At 35.0% G+C, this 19673-nt stretch overlaps 2 protein-coding genes and 1 long non-coding RNA gene across 6 annotated transcripts; all 3 read right to left on the bottom strand.

Moving 5' to 3' along the window:
• Positions 1–137: 137 nt before the first annotated feature.
• Positions 138–2962, bottom strand: LOC110272401 (putative disease resistance protein RGA4). The gene is made up of 2 exons (XM_021131094.2): positions 2853–2962; positions 138–2276 (listed from the first exon to the last, which is right to left on the bottom strand). The coding sequence occupies exons 1-2, from the start codon at positions 2960–2962 to the stop codon at positions 167–169; spliced, it is 2220 nt and encodes a 739-aa protein (XP_020986753.2). The 3' UTR covers positions 138–166.
• A 1647-nt stretch (positions 2963–4609) lies between these two features.
• Positions 4610–8142, bottom strand: LOC107463999 (putative disease resistance protein RGA4). Its single transcript, XM_052254111.1, has one exon. It carries the CDS (start codon positions 8022–8024, stop codon positions 5031–5033), a length of 2994 nt encoding a protein of 997 aa, XP_052110071.1. The 5' UTR covers positions 8025–8142; the 3' UTR covers positions 4610–5030.
• Positions 8143–11467: 3325 nt separating this feature from the next.
• Positions 11468–16188, bottom strand: LOC110275303 (uncharacterized). Of its 4 annotated transcripts, none has more exons than XR_008002517.1 (8): positions 15816–16188; positions 15573–15620; positions 14942–15027; positions 14800–14850; positions 12965–13803; positions 12756–12878; positions 12228–12263; positions 11468–11603 (listed from the first exon to the last, which is right to left on the bottom strand). It is a non-coding gene; the product is annotated as an uncharacterized LOC110275303 (long non-coding RNA). The 4 variants fall into 4 exon arrangements; XR_002367727.2 differs by having other exon boundaries at positions 12965–13800; XR_002367728.2 differs by lacking the exon at positions 12228–12263 and having other exon boundaries at positions 12965–13800.
• Positions 16189–19673: the final 3485 nt, after the last annotated feature.

The raw sequence follows: 19673 nt of genomic DNA, 5'->3' as shown, positions 1-19673 counted from the left end.
ATTTTTTTTTTTTTTTTGGTTTATGTAATTTGAAAGAGCGCTAGAAATGAAGAAAAAATAGAATACAAGATACTGAAACCATGATTATGCAAACACACAACAAAATGAAAAGAAAATAATGAATAAGCTGTGTATAAACTAAGATACAAATAAACAGATACAATGATTACCGCAAACGTATATGGGGAACATGTGCTATCTTGTGCCAATCCTCCCCTGTTCCTTCCTCACATCGCTTTTTCAACACTGGACAGCTATTAATAGTCAAAGATTGAAGTGAAGTTAAGTGCCGAACGCCATCAGGCAAGGATCTCAAACTCTCACAGAATTCAATTGACAGTTCTCGAAGTGAAGATAAGCCTTCCCAACCCTGTTCTGGTAAACACTCCAGCTTTCCACAGTCATTGATGGTTAGATGAGACAAAGCAGTGAGTTTTGTGATGTCAGATGGCAGTTCCTTCAATTCTCTGAAAGAATATATCTCCAGAGTTGCAAGAGAGGTCATGTTGTCCCTCATCCCCTCTGGGAAGCACAACACTTGATCACTTCCATGAAGATCAAGGTCATTAAGACCGTTGAGATTAGAAATTGACTTCAGTTGCTCATTGCTACATTCCCTAACATGGAGTTTTTTAACACTTGGAAGGCATGGCAATTGCAGTTTAGGGCAGTTATTGATGTAGAGGTAAGAAAGAGAGAGCAACATGTGTGTTGTTTCCCGTTTCAACAACCGCTCCATGTTTGGCAATTTGTGGACCTCCAATTCCTCCAAAGATCGGAATAATGGGGTTGCTTCCACATTATCATAACTTTCATCTTCGTCAATGTACTGCACATCATCCATGCCTGATACCACAAGCTTCTTTAGACATGGAAGTTTGCCTACTGGAGGTAAATGGCAGTTTTGACAATCGTAAAAGTGAAGAGAAATTAAATTGTTGGTTGCAGAATTGTTTCCCATCCAAGTTGGCCAATGTAATCCCTCATAGGCGTGTATCGTCAACAGCTTGAGTGTGGAGTGAGGTTGAAGCGCTTCAAGTACTTCTTCTGCTCCCACTACCGACTTCCTCCAACCACTATTGCTCCATGACAAAATCAATTCTCGAAGGTCTTGTTTACCCTTCAAGTTGGCATCTTCAGCTTCAGATATACTCCCAACATTTCCTAGGCCTGAGATGTTTAGCCTTCCTCCCAGATTCAAATCACGTAATTCCGTCAAACTATGCCCTTTCTCTGATTTCACAATGTATTTACTTAGTGTTCTCAGATCACGTAATTTGTGAGCGTCAGGAAACATACTAGATAGAGAAGTACATGCTTCAATGATAAGATGTCGGAGATTTTGCATCTTAGTCAACTGTTTTGGTAGATCGTGAAGTCTCCACAACGCTATTAGTTTCAGGATTTCCAATTTACGCAAATTGCAAATACTAGGAGGCAAGCTCTTTATATTATCTAAATCACAAAGTTCCAAATACCTCAAGCAAGTTAAACTCCCAAAAGATGGTTTCTTTCCACGATATATGCACAAAACCCGAAGAGAATGATTTGTTGGAGTCGGTTGATCTATATTCAATTTATACAATGTTCTCAAGGATTCAACTTTCTCTAAGTCTCTCTTCTTGAGTTGACTTCTATTTAAGGCTGAAAAACCAATGTGATGGAGGTTTCTTGAAAAATCACCTAGGCTTTGTTTCTCCGACTCCAAGTATATACACTCTTGCTCTGAAACAGATTGAGCAAGATCATGGACTAAATCATGCATCTTGAAATAAATGTTCCCAGAAGAATCATCACTCCTCACATATTGGAAGAATGATTTTTGGCATAATTCATTCCAAACCATGTCGCCAACCTCCTCCACCTCCAAATTTAGCCGTGATGAAATAAACCCATTAGCAATCCAAAGATGAATCAAATCCTGCTTCATGATTTCTTCATCTTTGGGAAATATGGCACAAAAGCCAAAACACTGCTTTAGTGTTGGCGATAAACAAGAGTAGCTTAATCTCAAGACACGCATAATATCATTCTCTTCTGGTAAACTCCAAAGATCACTTCTCTGAACTTCAACCCATTCTTTTTCGGTGCTTCTAGAATTCATCGCACCTCCTAATGCCAGTGCTGCAAGAGGCGATCCTCCACATTTCTTGATGATCTCCTTGCCTATTGCAACAAGTTCTGAACTCTCTTCTTGATGATCTCCTTGCCTATCGCACCTCGAAGAAAGAAAGACAAAGATTAGAGATTGGTTTTGCTTTGACCAGTGAAGATGGCTGTAGGAAAGAAATTATTTGTAATGCAAATTGCAAAGTGCAGTCAGTGCTGAAAGAAAACTCCAACAAAATATGTATTTAATGTTATTGAAAATTTTAAAATCTTACCTTTCAAATAAAATCTCATTTTACTATTTTTAAAAAGTACTCTTAAATAGTATGTTAGCAAAATCCTTTTTTTTTTTTTTACTATGCAGACTAATAAATATTAAAAAGAGAATTCTTCATGGATATATTAAAGGAGCAACAACAATGTCTACCATTATTAACCTTTTATAAATACCAAGCGGGGAAAATTTGTTAGTGCATCTCCAATGCTAGTTTTAATTTCATTTCACTTTGGATTATATAAATATATTTGTAAGACTATATATCATAAATGATAATTTAAAACTAAAAGTGAAATTTACTCCTCCAATATTTAGTATTAGTTCAATTAAAATTTTATATATATAATCATTTCCAAGTTCTATATAATATAACCTATTGAAACATAAAATATTTTGATATTATGTAGGGGTGTTGATGACAATTCAAGTGGTTGGAGATGAGAGGTGTGAAGATGTTTGGTATGACCAAAGTTGCAAAGATGGAAACCCCCTATTATTGTTATCGTAGAATGTCTCACCAAATGTGGTTTCATAGCCCGTGCAGATTGCAGAGATTCCTTTTGTACATACACCCATAAATGCTTGTCCTTTTAATTATTGAGAAGAAACTCAATAGTTGAATTGTATTATAAGATGAGCATGATTATAAAGCATAGTTGTCAGAATCGAACCGGTTCGGTCAAGTTACTGGGTTATTGGGTTATTGGTTCAATTAGTGGGTTACTGATTGAACCGGTTAATCCGGTCCTATGTAAATAAAAAATAAAAAATAGTAAAAAATTTAAAGTTAAAATTTAAAATACATATTTTTACTAACATTTTAAGAATATTCAAAAAATTAGTGAATTTATAATTATTATTAAATAAAAATATAATTAATTTAAAAATAAATGAGTTTATAACTAAATTAAAATAAATTAAATAAAAGTAAATATATTTGATAAAAGATATCTATATATATATATATTAATTTGTAAACTTGATGATTAAAACTGTGATAGTTTGGTGGTTGTGACATGCTTCTTTTTTATTGAGGACAGGGTTCGAACCCCACTTCACTCATTTTACAAAATTTTAATTATCAACGGTTCGGTTAGACCGATTTACCAAGTTTGATCGGTTTTTACCGGTTTACTACGGATTTGACCGGTTCACACCGGTTCTCATCTTTGTGTGGTCTAATTAGCGGACCGAATCAGTTTAGAGTCTGATTCACCGATTTTTCGGTCGAACTGGCCGATTCGATTTTTACAACACTGTTATAAAGTGTGAAAGTGTGAGCTTATTATTTATCAGGGGATTATTTTGTTAAATTTACACAAAAATAGAAGTTACTTCTCAAATAAATAAGCACTTATATTCAATTAAATAAAAGGAGAATATTATATATTTAAGTTATTCTCATTCAATTTGTTTTTAACTCTGATATCTTCACAAACACACGCTAAATTGAAGAATGATAATAACAAATTAAAATTGAAAGAATAAAGTTTGAGTTTTAGAAATTATGGCTATTCTCATGTTCTTTAAAATTATTTGTTAACTAGGGGCAGAGTTAGATGAAAGATTAGAAGAGGACCAAAAATATTTATATAATAAAATAAGATTAAAATAAAATTTTAAAAAGGACTAAACTAAAATTTACATATAATTTACGTGTAAAAAATTAAAATTAAGGGGACCATTGCCTCTCTTTGCTACAATGTAGCTCCGCTCTGTTGTTAACTGAGTGCACAATTGATCCTTAATCCTTCGACGAAAAATTAGAAAGTAAATATTCTTAATGATACGTTAGCATATAATATGTATAAGATTTTTATATATAAAATATGTGTGTGAAATAAATTTATTGTATATTTTATTTGAATATGAAGTATCGTATTTAAATTAAATACTAAATAGTAGTCCTCGCACCTCTAATACTATTATAGAGCTCCCGATAGATGGCTTGAATTTCTTTGTTTGGTAGGATAAGAAAATTTAATCAAAATATCCCTAACTTGTTGAAATTTCAGATTTAAAAGAAGTGATTCTCTTGTATTATTAATAAATCATAATGTTAATATACATAAAGAAAAAGGGACAACTCAGTTGTGGCTTCAATGAACAGAATAAAAAAAAAAGAAATTATAAAATTGAAGAGAACATTTATATATTGCAGTGCTGTGAAGTGTGAATGATTTGTAATTCCATTTGTACATGCTAAGAATGAGTTGACTTGTTATTGACTTAATTATAGTAGGAATTGAACTATATAAGAAGCATAAAGGATAAGCTGTGTAATATGAACAAGGGAATGGATCATCTCAATTGTTGAAAAAAATTGAGGGAGTAAAGTATGGTTTATAATTCTTTAATACACTTTCTCTCATATATTTTTTTGTCTTACTTATAACAATTAATAGTGAGAGATCACACTTTACTCTCTCAATTGTTAAAAAAAAAATTGAGAAGATCCATTTCCAAAAAGAGAACAGTACAAATGAAGATAAAATAGAATACAAGATATTAAAACCATGATTATGCAAATACACAACAAAATGAAAAGAAAATAATGAATAAGCTGTGTATAAACTAAGAATACAATAAATACATACAATGATTACCAGCTGCTATCTACATGGGAAACATGTGCTATCTTGTGTCAGTCCTCCCCTGTTCCTTGCTTACACCGCTCTTTCAACATTGGGCAGGCACCAATAATCAAAGATTGAAGTGAAGTTAAGTGCCGGACACCATCAGGCAAGGATCCCAAACTATCACAGTAACGAATTGACAGTTTTCGAAGTGAAGATAAGCCTTCCCAACCCTGTTCTGGTAAACACTCCAGCTTTCTACAGTCACTGATGGTTAGATGAGACAAAGCAGTGAGTTTTGTGATGTCAGATGGCAGTTCCTTCAATTCTCTGAAAGAATATATCTGCAGAGTTGCAAGAGAGGTCATGTTGTCCCTCATCCCCTCTGGGAAGCACAACACTTGATCACTTCCATGAAGTTCAAGGTCATTAAGACCGTTGAGATTAGAAATTGACTTCAGTTGCTCATTGCTACATTCCCTAACATGGAGTTTTTTAACACTTGGAAGGCATGGCAATTGCAGTTTAGGGCAGTTAAGGATGTAGAGGTCAGAAAGAGAGAGCAACATGTGTGTTGTTTCCCGTTTCAACAACCGCTCCATGTTTGGCAATTCGTGGACCTCCAATTCCTCCAAAGATCGGAATAATGGGGTTGCTTCCACATTATCATAACTTTCATCTTCGTCAATGTACTGCACATCATCCATGCCTGATACCACAAGCTTCTTTAGACATGGAAGTTTGCCTACTGGAGGTAAATGGCAGTTTTGACAATCGTAAAGGTGAAGAGAAATTAAATTGTTGGTTGCAGAATTGTTTCGCATCCAAGTTGGCCAATGTAATCCCTCATAGGCGTGTATCGTCAACAGCTTGAGCGTGGAGTGAGGTTGAAGCGCTTCAAGTACTTCTTCTGCTCCAACAGCTGACTTGGTCTTACCACTGTTGTCCCACGACAAGCGTAATTCTCGAAGGTCTTGTTTACCCTTCAAGTTGGCATCTTCAGCTTCAGATATACTCCCAACATTTTCTAGGCCTTCAATGTTTAACCTTCCTCCCAGATTCAAATCACGTAACTCCGCCAAACTATGCCCTTTCTCTGATTTCACAATGTATTCACTTAGTGTTCTCAGATCACGTAATTTGTGAGCGTCCGGAAACATACCAGATAGAGAAATACAATCCTCAATGACAAGATGTCGGAGATTTTGCATCCTAGTCAACTGTTTTGGTAAATCGCGAAGTCTCCACAAAGCTATTAGTTTCAAGATTTTCAATTTATGCAAATTGCAAATACTAGCAGGCAAACTCTCTATATTATCCAACCAACAAAGTTCTAAATACCTCAAGCAAGTTAAACTCCCAAAAGATGGTATCTTTGCACCAAATGTGCACAAAACCCGAAGAGAATGATTTGTTGGAGTCGGTTGATCTATATTCAATTGATACAATGTTCTCAAGGATTCAACTTTCTCAAAGTCACTCTTCTTGAATTGACTTCTATGTAAGTCAAAACCAATGTGATGGAGGTTTCTTGAAGAATCATTGAGGTTTTGTTTCTCCAAGCATATACACTCTTGCTCTGAAATTGATTGAGCAAGATCATGGACTAAATCATGCATCTTGAAATAAATATTGCCAGAAAAGTCATCAGCCCTGACATCTTGGAAGAATGACTTTTGGTATAATTCATTCCAAACCATGTTGCCAACCTCCTCCGCCTCCAAGTTTGGCCGGGATGAAATAAATCCATTAGCCATCCAAAGATAAATCAATTCTTGCTTCTCAATTTCCATATCTTTGGGAAATATGGCACAGAAAGCAAAACACTGCTTTAGAGTTGGTGTTAAACAAGAGTAGCTTAATCTCAAGACAGGCATAATATCATTCTCATCTGGTAAACTCCAAACCTCACTATTCTGAACTTCAAGCCATTCTTTTTCTGTGCTTCTGGATTGCATCACACCACCTAATGCCAGTGCTGCAAGAGGTGATCCTCCACATTTCTTGACTATCTCCTTCCCTATTGCAACAAGCTCTGCACGCTCTTCTCTGTCAGGTCCAAATGCGCGCAGTTTAAACAACGACCAACAATCATCATCGGATAGACGGTCCAAATAATGAGCTTGGCATGTTCCCATAATTGTTGCAACATGATTATCGCGAGTGGATACTAAAATGGAGGAGCCTTTAGATCCACAAGACAATACGGATCTTAACTTATCCCATTTGTCTCGGGTTAATCCCAGTTCCATTTCTTGGCTTCTTTTCCAGACATCATCTAAAACCAGTAAATACTTTTTAGTTTGAAGCAATTCTTTCACTTTTTCCTCCATTACTTGTAAATCCATGACCTCAGACTTATCCTTTTTGACAGCTTCTAAAATGGAACGCAAAATACTCTTGATAGTGAAATTCTCAGAAACACACACCCAAATCTTCAAATCAAAATTGTTACCTACTTCTGGTTCGTTGTAAACCAGCTGGACAAGCGTTGTTTTCCCCATACCACCTAAGCCAACAATGGGATAGACGGAAAGGAACTCCGAGCTTCGCGATGGGCTAAGAAGAAACTCCACAACTTGCTTTTTATCTTCATCTCTCCCGTACACTTGAGGAACGGCGATAGTTGAGCTTGTTTGGCGCCATTCAGCTACTTCACTTGGCCTTTCCCTCGCACCTTCTCTCAGATCAAAGTTGCTTCTTGCTTGAGCAATTCGATCCAATCTCCCTATTATCTCATTCAATTTGTGCCCAAGCTGACACTGATGGATCATGTTCTTTGGATTCAAAGATGATAAGCACCCAAGTTGAGAGGATTCTGTAGGCAACTGATCAAGGATATCTTCCAGCACATACATTGCATCTTTAAGCTGCTGCAGCCACACCTTCAGAGGACGATTTGACCATTGTTTCTGCTCAGCATCATCAAGAACAGCTTTGATTAGTTCTAAAGTGCGTGATAGCTCTTCAGCCTTTTTCTTGATTCCAAAGAAGGCTGCAAATTCACTCAGGATCAAAGGGGTCAATTTCTCCACCACAACTCCAAGCAAGGCCTCAGCCATTTTCAAAAATGCAACAAACGAAGAATGGGAGGCAAAAATCAGAGATTGGTTTTTCTTTTATGAGTGCAGATGGCTGTAGGAAACAAATGAATGTGAATAGGAAATGACTTGTAATGCAAAATGGTGTCCGTGTTGAAAAAAAACTCCAAGAAAAATTAGTGGACCATGTTTTCTACCATTTATTCAATGAGATAATTCATTATTCCACAATACTTGCTTTCAATAATTGTCCTGGTGCCCAGTCAAAAGAAAGAAACGATTATGTTTGTGCTTGTCTTTTTGGGTTACTTTAATTTACTGAAATTATTGTGTCTCAAATCAATGATTTCCACAGTATATTGATAACGTTTGGAGGTCCCACGCACCCAAATAGGGATAAGAACACTTCAATTATTGAACACTAGAGAATTGTGATTAAGTAATCCTCGTGAGCTTTTCTTAATGCTGAATTAGAATTAAATTTTAGAAAAAAAAATTTGGCAAGTTTAATCATTTATTCCAATTTGGATGTTCTTCTTTATTGTCTGAATAATTTGTTGGGAAAAGAGAACATGAATTTTCAGGAGTGACATCCATTTCTGTGTAAGGAGATTATAAATTTATTTTCATGTATGCACCAATTTTACTAAACACTTCAACCTATATGCAGTTATATATGCAGTATTCTTTCTTAGTTATTGGTATCATTTTATGTCTGTCATGTTTTTTTGCCATTGTTTGAAATTTTAAAGAAGATTTCTCATCCCTAACTGCATGTTTGTATTTTAATTAGATAAACTATATTTCCAGGTATACACCAAAGTTTTCTTCGTATAAAACTTGAATATTTTTGGAGACTTAGTTTACGCTGATGAGCTCTAACTGTGAATTGAACTATGAAGCACCAAGAATAATATGGACAATTAGCAACGTATAATAAAAATTTTGAAATTAAAAAAATCATTGTTTTAGAAGTCTTCCTTAGAAAACCAATTAGCATAAGATCAATCAAGGACACAAATTTTTTGCACTACCAACAAAAATGCTAGTAAGTGATAGTTTCACAAAAAGGACTAAAAGGGCCAAATCTAATTTCTATGATTCGAGCTGCATGGCTAAAACAATACATTCTCATTTTATGTTGTCATATGAAAGATAGAGGGTGCTAATGGCTAAAATATTTCATTTTGATAATCATATTGCTACTTACAGGTCAATATTAGCAAAAGTATAACTTAAAAGAGGGAATGCTTGGAGAGGATATCACCAGTTACAGCTTCACCAACTCTATTTGGAAAGGTTTAGTTCCGCCAAAAGTGGAGTTGTTTACTTGGTTTGTATTGATAGGCAGGGTGAACACGAAGGAAAGGCTGAGTCGGTTTGGGATTCTCAATCAAGATGATACAAGATGTGTTTTGTGCAACAGGGATGTTGAGCAGGTCCATCACTTGTTTCTTGGATGCGAATTTGCCTGGCAGATGTGGAGTGCTTGAGTATCTATTTTTGGCCGCCTATGGTCTGTTCCGAAGTTGATGAAGGACCACTTTCTAAGTTGGACAGAAGAACCGCGTAGGAAAGAAGACCGTAAGCAGCGATTGAGATGCTTCTGTGCAATCATCTGGAACATTTGGATGGAAAAAAATAGGAGGATATTTCAGCATGAAAGTAAAGGTGTTGAAGAAATCATCAATATGTCCTTGCTTAGCGTTAAAGACACTACAAAAAAAAAGGCCTACGGTCACTAGCTAGTAAAAAGGGTGACCATAGATCTATGGTCACAGTTTTAGACCTATGGTCACGGTTTTTTACCGTGGCCATAGGTCTATGGTCACGGTTTTTTTATCTATGATCACAGTTTTTATGGTCACGGTTTTAATTTTCAAAATCTGACACTTTAGCCCACGTTTTTTTACCGTGACCATAGGTTAATCTATGGTCACGATTTTTTTTACCGTGACCATAGCCTCTATGGTCACCCCTCCTTAAAACCGTGACCATAGCCCTATCTATGGTCACGGTTTTCACCGTGGCCATAGCCTCTATGGTCACCCCCACCTAAAACCGTGACCATAGCCCTATCTATGGTCACGGTTTTTTCACCGTGACCATAGATTCTATGGTCACCCTCCTTAAAACCGTGACCATAGCCTATCTATGGTCACCCCTCCTTAAAACCGTGACCATAGCCCTATCTATGGTCCCAGTTTTTCACCGTGGCCGTCTATGGTCACCTTTCTTTAAAACCGTGACCATAGCCTATCTATGGTCACGATTTTTCACCGTGGGCATAGCCTCTATGGTCACCCCTCCTTAAAACCGTGACCATAGCCTTATCTATGGTCACGATTTTTACCGTGGCCATAACTTATCTATGGTAACCTATTTTATTTTATGAAATTTTTTTAAAGCATAATCACATCCCAAAATGATGATAATCACAAAATAAATCTAAGAATGAGAAATTCAATAAATGTAAATCATAAAAGTTTCATTAAAAACTAGATATCCATTATAATACTAATCAAAATAGGGTGTAATCACTACAAAAAAAAAGGTTTATGGTCACGGTAAAGCTAGTAAAAAGGGTGACCATAGATCTATGGTCACGGTTTTTTTATCTATGGTCACGGTTTTAATTTTTAAAATCTGACACTTTAGGCCACGTTTTTTTACCGTGACCATAGCCTCTATGGTCACCCCTCCTTAAACCGTGACCATAAGCATATCTATGGTTACGGTTTTCACCGTGACCATAGCCCTATCTATGGTCACGGTTTTTCACCGTGACCATAGACTCTATGGTCACCCTCCTTAAAACCGTGACCATAGCCTATCTATGGTCACGGTTTTCACCGTGGCCATAGCCTCTATGGTCACCCCTCCTTAAAACCGTGACCATAGCCCTATCTATGGTCACGATTTTTCACCGTGGTCATAGACTCTATGGTCACCTTCCTTAAAACCGTGGCCATAGCCTATCTTTGGTCACGGTTTTCACCGTAGCCATAGCCTCTATGGTCACCCCTCCTTAAAACCGTGATCATAGCCCTATCTATGGTCACGATTTTTCACCGTGGCCATAGACTCTATGGTCACCTTCCTTAAAACCGTGGCCATAGCCTATCTTTGGTCACAGTTTTTCACCGTGGCCATAGCCTCTATGGTCACCCCTCCTTATAATCGTGACCATAATCTTATCTATGATTACGGTTTTTCACCGTGGCCATAGCCTCTATGGTCACCCCTCCTTAAAACCGTGACCATAGTCTTATCTATGATCACGGTTTTTTTAAAACGGTGACTATAGCCTGTTGTTGTTTATGAGATTCAATCTTTTTAAATTATAATCACATCCCAAAATGATAATAATCACAAAGTAAATCTAAATCATAAAAGTTTCATTATAAGATAGATATGTTTAATTTTTAGTCTAAACAACACAAATTAAAATAGAGTGTAATTTTTTCAGTTACATGTAATACTACCTCAAAGTACATAACACATACATCAAAATATTACATTTACATAACTAAGCCCATTGTAAGACTATCACATGTGATATTTGTATGGAACATATTTTCTTCATCACATCATGTCTTCCTGCACGTAAAAGAAATAAACATGTTAGATATCTTGCAAAAATGCTTTTGATGATGCAATACATATGCAACAAAAGAAAGGAAACATTCATCCACAGCAACACTTAAGAATTATTCACAAGCATTATTCACTAAATACTATTATTTTAATAATTAGTTGGCACATAAAAGGTGAGATTCATTTTTAAATAATGTTACAAATCACCAACAAGTAAACCTTGGCAAATATTCACTAAATATTCATATAATAACCAACAATTAAGTTCTCAAAAAAAAAAAAAATACCAAGTGACAAGCAATTGAGACATCATAAGTAAAAAGTAAAGATACAACATAATATGAACTTTGTTTTTCTTAACATATTCTTTCATTAACATAGAATATAGAGCAACATATATACAGCCAATATCCATGCATAATTATAAATTATTCACAATTCTAAAACCTTAACTTCAACTCAAATTCATGAAATATTATTAAAGCAATGAGATTTTTCTACCTTTTCAGCATTACATAAATAAGAATTCAGATTATTTATTTAGTCAAGATTTATATGTTCATCAAACTAGGAAAATAAAAATTGGATTGATTGATCAATGTCATATTTTGAGCCAAAGTGACTTACTTGATCTGTTCTTTGGCTTGATCTGTTAATCCTTTTCTATGTGGATTACAGGCAAACCAGAGAGATGGAAGAGTTGTCAAATAGAAATAAACAATATGAATTAAGAGAATACTAAAATAATAAACAATCTGAATTAAGATAACTCTAAACCATAAATGTTTTCGCCATCACAGTTAGTTTCTTTATTCAACAAAAACTAATACTAAGATAATAAACGGAATACCAAAACTAATGAGGCATTATCTTTGAATTAACAAAATTATAACCTTCTAATAAACATTGCATTTGCACTTAGAATGAATTAGAACAAAGCACGTCTATGCTGTATATAGTTTATATATAATATTATGGCCAAAATCTCTAATCTCTCACTTTGATCCAAAAAAATTCAAAAAAAAAAAATAGATGACCATTTGTTTCTGCTTATAAGCAATGCCACATGTTCAGGACTGCTTCATGCATAATTATGGGTTTAAACAACAACTTATAATAAAATAATAGTAATACTAGTCAAAACTTAAAACTTACTCAAAGACATGCCTCAGAATTCATTTCTTCCTTGAGTTGAGCAACATTGTTTTGAGATCATTATATCAGCCACTCAGCGTAGCTTTCAACATTACTTGCTCCAAATTACCAAGTTTGTCCATGCTATCAGGGGGTAAAAAAAAACAACAATCTAAGAATTTTGTGGAAAATTGGAATAAGGCACAAGAAAATTCAATGCTTGTGCTTACTTGTTTATGATGCCACTAAAAGAGCATGTGAGGGTTGTACATACATGAAAGATCAAGGCACATGCCACCACAAAAAGGTTACCCCTAAAACCGTGACCATAGACCCTTTTAGGTCACCCCCCAAAACCGTGACCATAGACCCTTTAGGCCACCCCCAAAACCATGACCATAGACCTTTTAGACCACCCCCAAAACCGTGACCATAGACCCCTTTAGGTCACCCCCCAAAACCGTGACCATAGACCCTTTTAGGTCACCTTTTTTTTGAAAAACCGTGACCATAGCCCCTTTTTGGTCACTGTAAAAAATCGTGACCATAGACCCCTTTAGGTCACCCTCAAAACCGTAACTATAGACCTTTTTAGGCCACCCTCCAAAACCGTGACCATAGACCCCTTTAAGCCACCCCCAAAACCGTGACTATAGACCCTTTTAGGTCACCTTTTTTTAAAAAATCGTGACCATAGATCCTTTTTGGTCACTGTAAAAAACCGTGACCATAGACCCTTTTAGGCCACCCTTTTTTAAAAAACTATGACCATAGGTACTCTATGGTCACCCTTTTCAAAAAAACCGTAACCATAGCCTTTTTTATCACCCTAAAAAACCGTGATCATAGACGGTCTATGGTCACGGTTTTTTACCGTGACCAAGAAAACCGTGGCCATAGACCCAAAATGTTGTAGTGAATTTATCCATTACATGTAATATCGGATAAAGTCTCTTATCAAAATGTAAAGAACACATCAAAATAATACAGTTAGATAACCAAATCATTATAAGACCCATCCCATCTTATATTTGTATAGAACATATTTTCTTCACATCATGTCCTCCTGCTAACAAAAGAAATAAAGAAGTTAGAATAGAACAAAAATATTTTTGATGATGCATGCAGTATAGTTGAGTAATGAATATGGAGCACAAGTTAAATAAGTCAACCAACATGAAAATTTCAACCACTAAATAACGAGCATTTGCTAAGGTTTTGAGCCATTTGATAATGTTTATATGTTTTTAATCTATCTTTGAGTGGAACTTCAACTCCCTTGTTGAAGTAGCTTAAAACTCAAAAAAATTCCAGCACAAAAAAATAACCACAACCAAAATAGAAGCTTAAAAAACAAGGTAATACCGAAATACTATTATTAGCTTCCAACCCATCAAACAAATCAAGTAATCAACACCAGCGAACAAGAATTAATCACCCCTAAATTAATTCAAACCAGCAGCATAACAAAATCACTAATCACAAATCACTTATCACAAATTCAAAATTCAAATCACTATCCATTAGAGTGAAAATGACTGAAAATATATTTTCAAGCTTACAAATAAAAGTAGATCGGAGTCAAAATTATGCCAACAAAATTCAACTAGACACAAATTATTAAAGTTCTTTCATCTCCTTCTATAATGAGCTATTTTTCAAGCAACTTTGAAGGCAGTTAATTATTAACAGCATCGATAAAGTGTCAAAGGAAGCTAATAAGGAAATGCATTATTCATGCACCACTAATAGAGTATAAATCTTATGCACATGGGGTTTGTTCTCCTCACATATAGATAAAGATCATTATCACATTCACAGAGGCATATGATTTCAGCAAAAGTCAAGCAGGACCATAATTAATTAATAATTAATTAATTAAAAATAAAATAAAATAAAATAAAATGAAACTATTAATTTAACAAGGTATGTACCTTAATAGGGTAATGGTAAAGTAGTGGTGTAACAACAAAAAATCAATCATGATTCATGCAGTTATACATCAGCAAAGTAAAAATGTCCCTGGCAATTTGATGTAACAACAAAGGTATTATTCAGAACATACCTTTCGCCCTGTATAAAACTGCATTGTTAGGACTTGCCTGCTAGTCAAATCCTGCATGCATTAATATCATACTATGTTGGTAAAAGTATTATAGTAAACACTAAGTATTCCATTGAAAGAAAAATAATGAAGACTATCATACCCAGAATACATGAGGAACCCTGATCGATTTGTTGTTTCTCAAGTTTTTGGCTGCTCTCTCAGAATTCTTTGCCTCATGAATAAAATCTGTGTGAAATTAATCCAGCCTTGTATTGTTCATTCAGTAACTAAGAAGGATAACTTACCAGCTGCTAGAAGTAAATGTAAAACATACAAACAAGTCTAAGGCAAGAAGATTAATTTTCTTATCATAAGTGTTTGTATATATACAACACTTTACTCTTTAAAATATTTGCATTTTAGAAGAGCCTCATCTAACACTTCCTCAGCAACAACACCATCAAACACAGCTTCATAGTTACAGTGGTTCAACGCTGAAACGTTAACACCCAAAATTTGTTTGTGTCACATGAGAATTCTTTTAGAAACTGCCAGGTACTTGAGGTTTTTGGTAACTAGAAATCCAGAAGTCAGTCACAAATTTGTGTCTTATATATCAACCCTTCCCCAATAGTCACACCACTTGTTAAGGATAAAACGAGAAATAATACTTTAGAGGTAATGACTACGACTGGAGCAACATCACCTTCCTTCAACTTCTCAAACCAGAGAAAAGAAAATAATGGAAGCTTCTTTCATTAGATAAAATAGCATTAGAGAGAGACACACACCTCGTGGAACACGACAGAAATCAGGAAAGCAATTAATACAGCAGCATCCTGTATGAAATTGTGAAGATCAAACACAGAATAATAACTGAATGCAAGGGCACAACCAGTCTACAAGATACACAGGACACAATTTGAAAAAAAGGATTCACAACGAAAAATTGACTTGCCTGAGCTATAGGATTGTTACAGAGCAATAGGAGTTCAGAAATGGTGGTTCTGGTAGCTAGGGCACAATCAACTCACCGTGAACGACGACGGCGATCAGAAATTCCGGCGGCAGAGGAACGGCTCCTCCTCTGTTGCGTCACTTTCTCACACGCGTCCCTTCCTTCCTCTCGGCAGCATCAACAGCGACCTCTTATCCTTATTTGGTTCCTTCCAACGATAGCGGCGGCTTCCAACAACGGAAGCGGCGGCAAGGCGCGGCGACGGCGGCAACGAAGACGAGCTCCTTCTCTTCCTCGCGTCGCGCGTTCTGTGCGTCTCTCTCTCTCTCACTCTCATTTTCCCCTGAAGGTCAGCGGTGACGGTGGCTGTGGTCACCACCGGCAGCGCCTCTCTCCCTTCCCCTCTCCTCTCCTTCCCGTTCTCTGATCCTCCCCCCTCCTCCCTCTTCGAGCTCCCCCTCTTCTCTCGTTGCCCCCGCCCCTCTTCTTTATGTAAACCCTAAAAAGAAACATACCATATGGTTACAGAAAATAAATTAAGAAAGTCTAAAACGGAAAAAGAAAATGGCGTACCAAGCAGCACCGAGAACGGAGACACCGATGAAGACGCCGAAGATAAAGACGATGTGTTAAGCTTTCTGGGTTTTGCAAAACAGGGAAGAGGAAGAAGCGACCACGCTGAGGAGCTTGGGATGGCGACGGTGCTGAGGAGCTTGGGACGGCGGCGGGAATGAGGGACTAGGGTTATGAATTGGGGAAAGAAAGAACAAAATTAATGAGCTTTTATTTTTATTTTTACAGAATTATTTTATCCAACATACCAAGAATTAATTTATCCTATGCATTTAAATAAACGAACAAAATTAACCATTCAAATAATTTAAATTAATTACGATATGATGAATCTTTCATTTTACTATTCTATAATCATTTTAATAAGTTTTAAATCATTTTTTAATATAAAATTATTAATAGTATTCAACCTAATTTTTATAAAATTAGATTTAAAATTTAATATTTAAAGTAAATTATATAAAATTATTATTAGTTTTTAATTATTAAAACTTTTTAATTTAAAAAAGAAAAAATATTTAAAATAATAAAAAATACATAAAAATCTTAATTAATTAAAACTCAAATGATTAAAACTGTGCTATAAACTCTTTTAGGTCACCTTCAAAACTGTGACCATAGACCATTTTAGGTTACCCTTTTAAAAAATCGTGACCATAGACCCCTTTAGGTCACTCTCAAAACCGTGACCATAGATCCTTTTTGGTCACTGTAAAAAATCGTAACCATAGATCCCTTTAGGCCACCCCCCAAAAACCGTGACCATAGATCCTTTTAGGCCACCTTTTTTTGAAAAACCGTGACCATAGCCCCTTTTTGGACACTGTAAAAAACCGTGACCATAGACCCTTTTAGGCCATCCCCCAAAATCGTGACCATAGACCCCTTTAGGCCACCCCTAAAACCGTAACCATAGACCTTTTTAGGCCACCTCCAAAACCGTGACCATAGACCCCATTAGGTCACCTCCCAAAACCGTGACCATAGACCCTTTTGGGTCACCCTTTTTTGAAAAACCGTGACCATAGCCCCTTTTTGGTCACTGTAAAAAACCGTGACCATAGATCCTTTTAGGTCACTCCCAAAACCGTGACCATAGACCCTTTTATGCTACCTCCCAAAACCGTGACCATAGATCCCTTTAAGCCATCCCCTAAAACCGTGACCATAGATCCTTTTAGGCCACTCTTTTTTGAAAAACTGTGATCATAGACCCTTTTTGGTCACTGTAAAAAACTGTGACCATAGACCCCTTTAGGTCACTCTTCAAAACCGTGACCATAGCCTTTTTTTTGTTATCCTAAAAAACCGTGACTATAGAGGGTCTATGGTCACGGTTTTTTACCGTGACCAAAAAAATCGTGGCCATAGACCTAAAATGTTGTAGTGAGAGTGGGAAGGTGTGCACTCTTCGTGTTGTTGATGGCTATGCTGGAGATGACATGGAGAGTTCTTTATACTGCATTTTTCTAGGTGTTGTTCGTATGCTTGTCCTTAAAGTTTGCTCCACTCTATTGTGTTGAGCTCTTTTATTTCAAAAAAAAAAACATACAAATAAAAAATAAATAAATAACCATTTGTAAACATTTCGGTAGAGATTAGATCATCTCTACTTCAATATTACTAATAAAGGAGTTGAGACAAAATAAAAAGAACCCATATTTGGCCACATTGATTTTGTCCTTTATACCCTTCCACTAATATTGAGAAAAAAAAATATAGGTTGACAACGAAAATATTAAATAATGTGAACAATGAATATGTCGGATGTTCAATTCAATAGGTATGCAGATGATTATGTTCATTATTTTTAATTGGATAGTTATTTCTTTTGATTTGATTTACTCATGCACAGTTAACAATGACTGGATGTTCAATTCATTAGGTGTGCAGATGATTATCGTAATGTTAAAGTTTAGAAAGTAATTTGGGGGTGAAGTATTTTTTTTATTTTATTAGGTCAATTCTAAAACTTATTGTTCATATTATTTACAAAAGTAATTATCTACCTAATAAATTTAAAAAATAACTTTACTACTATTATGCAAATACACAACATAAAAAAAAAGAAATCAGTAAACAATGTATAAACTAAAGACACAATTATAAAATATACATGGGAACATGTGGTATATATATCAGGAATAGAATTAGGAATGGTCTTTATGTCTGGATCACAAAGTCCTAAATACCTCAAGTGGTTGGAAGATTTTGTGCATAAAACTCCAAGAAAGAAAGACAAAGATTAGAGATTGGTTTTGCTTTGACCAGTGAAAATGGCTGTAGGAAAGAAATAAGAAAAAGTTTACAGGCCAACAACTTTATTAAATTTTGGCTAGCATGTAACTAATAAAAGAAAAGTGAATAATTTTATACTATTGAATAAAATCTCACACCGTTAAAAATATTATTAATGGCTACAAATCACAAAAAATACTGGCCTAGCACTCCCCAAAAAATAATTTGTAATGCAAAGTGCAAGTGTTGAAAGAAAACTCCAACGAAAGTTGGTGGATCATCTTTTAATTTCTACCGTTTATTCTTGTTCATAAACTTTTTAATTTGTATGGTAAGAAAAATAAATCACAAAAATTTAGTTTAATAAATTAAGTTTGCAATGAATGATAAAGCATATCACATAAAAATGCATGAGATATGAAAAGGACATTTTTAAAAGAGTTGTTTAAAAGATATATATGAAAAGGTTAAAAGCATATGTATTTAATATTATTGAAAATTTTAAATCTTACCTTTTAAATAAAAACTCTCATTTTACTATTTTTAAAAAGCGCTCTTAAATATTATATTAGCAAAATCCTTTTTTTACTATGCAGACTAATACATATTAAAAAGACTAATAATCAGAATTTTACTATTTAATACTAACCTTTTATAAATACCAAGCGGGACAAATTCATTGTTATAACCTTTCATAACTATCAGGTTGTGGTTGTTGAACATAACAAAATTAAATGCATAGCTTCGTTAATTAACCTTTCATAGATACTAATTGATACACACTTTCATAACCTTTCATAAATGCCAAGTTTTATAATTCTTTCGTTCTTAAATGACTCTATTTAAATAAAGTGAGACACTGAAAATTTCTTAGGACTAATTTAATAATATTAGAGTTTTCACTATTTTCAAATTCTTTTAATTTAGACATAAAATAAATGACTCTCCACTTATATATACAGTAGCGCTCTCACTTATTGTATTAACAAGAATAAGAAACTGACGCAAACTTGTTAGAAACATGGCCAACTTTTATTTGGGAAACATTATTTTCTTACTCGTGCTTCTGGTTTCAGGTTCATTATTTCTCCATATCTCAATTTTTTTTTTTCTCTTTTGAGTG

This window comes from Arachis duranensis, chromosome 9 (assembly GCF_000817695.3).
Source record: "Arachis duranensis cultivar V14167 chromosome 9, aradu.V14167.gnm2.J7QH, whole genome shotgun sequence".
In the NCBI taxonomy this organism is placed as follows: domain Eukaryota; kingdom Viridiplantae; phylum Streptophyta; class Magnoliopsida; order Fabales; family Fabaceae; genus Arachis; species Arachis duranensis.
Note: the sequence above shows the minus strand (reverse complement) of the source record. Positions and strands in the feature narration are given on the sequence as shown.

Bases quoted from the DNA above. Each gene is read 5' to 3' on its own strand.
- LOC110272401 (XM_021131094.2), bottom strand. From the start codon at position 2,962: ATGGGTGTATGTACAAAAGGAATCTCTGCAATCTGCACGGGCTATGAA. The intron at 2,277-2,852 runs GTCATACCAAAC...TCTTTCCTACAG, and splicing joins TTTCCATCTTTGCAACTTTG to CCATCTTCACTGGTCAAAGC.
- LOC107463999 (XM_052254111.1), bottom strand. From the start codon at position 8,024: ATGGCTGAGGCCTTGCTTGGAGTTGTGGTGGAGAAATTGACCCCTTTG.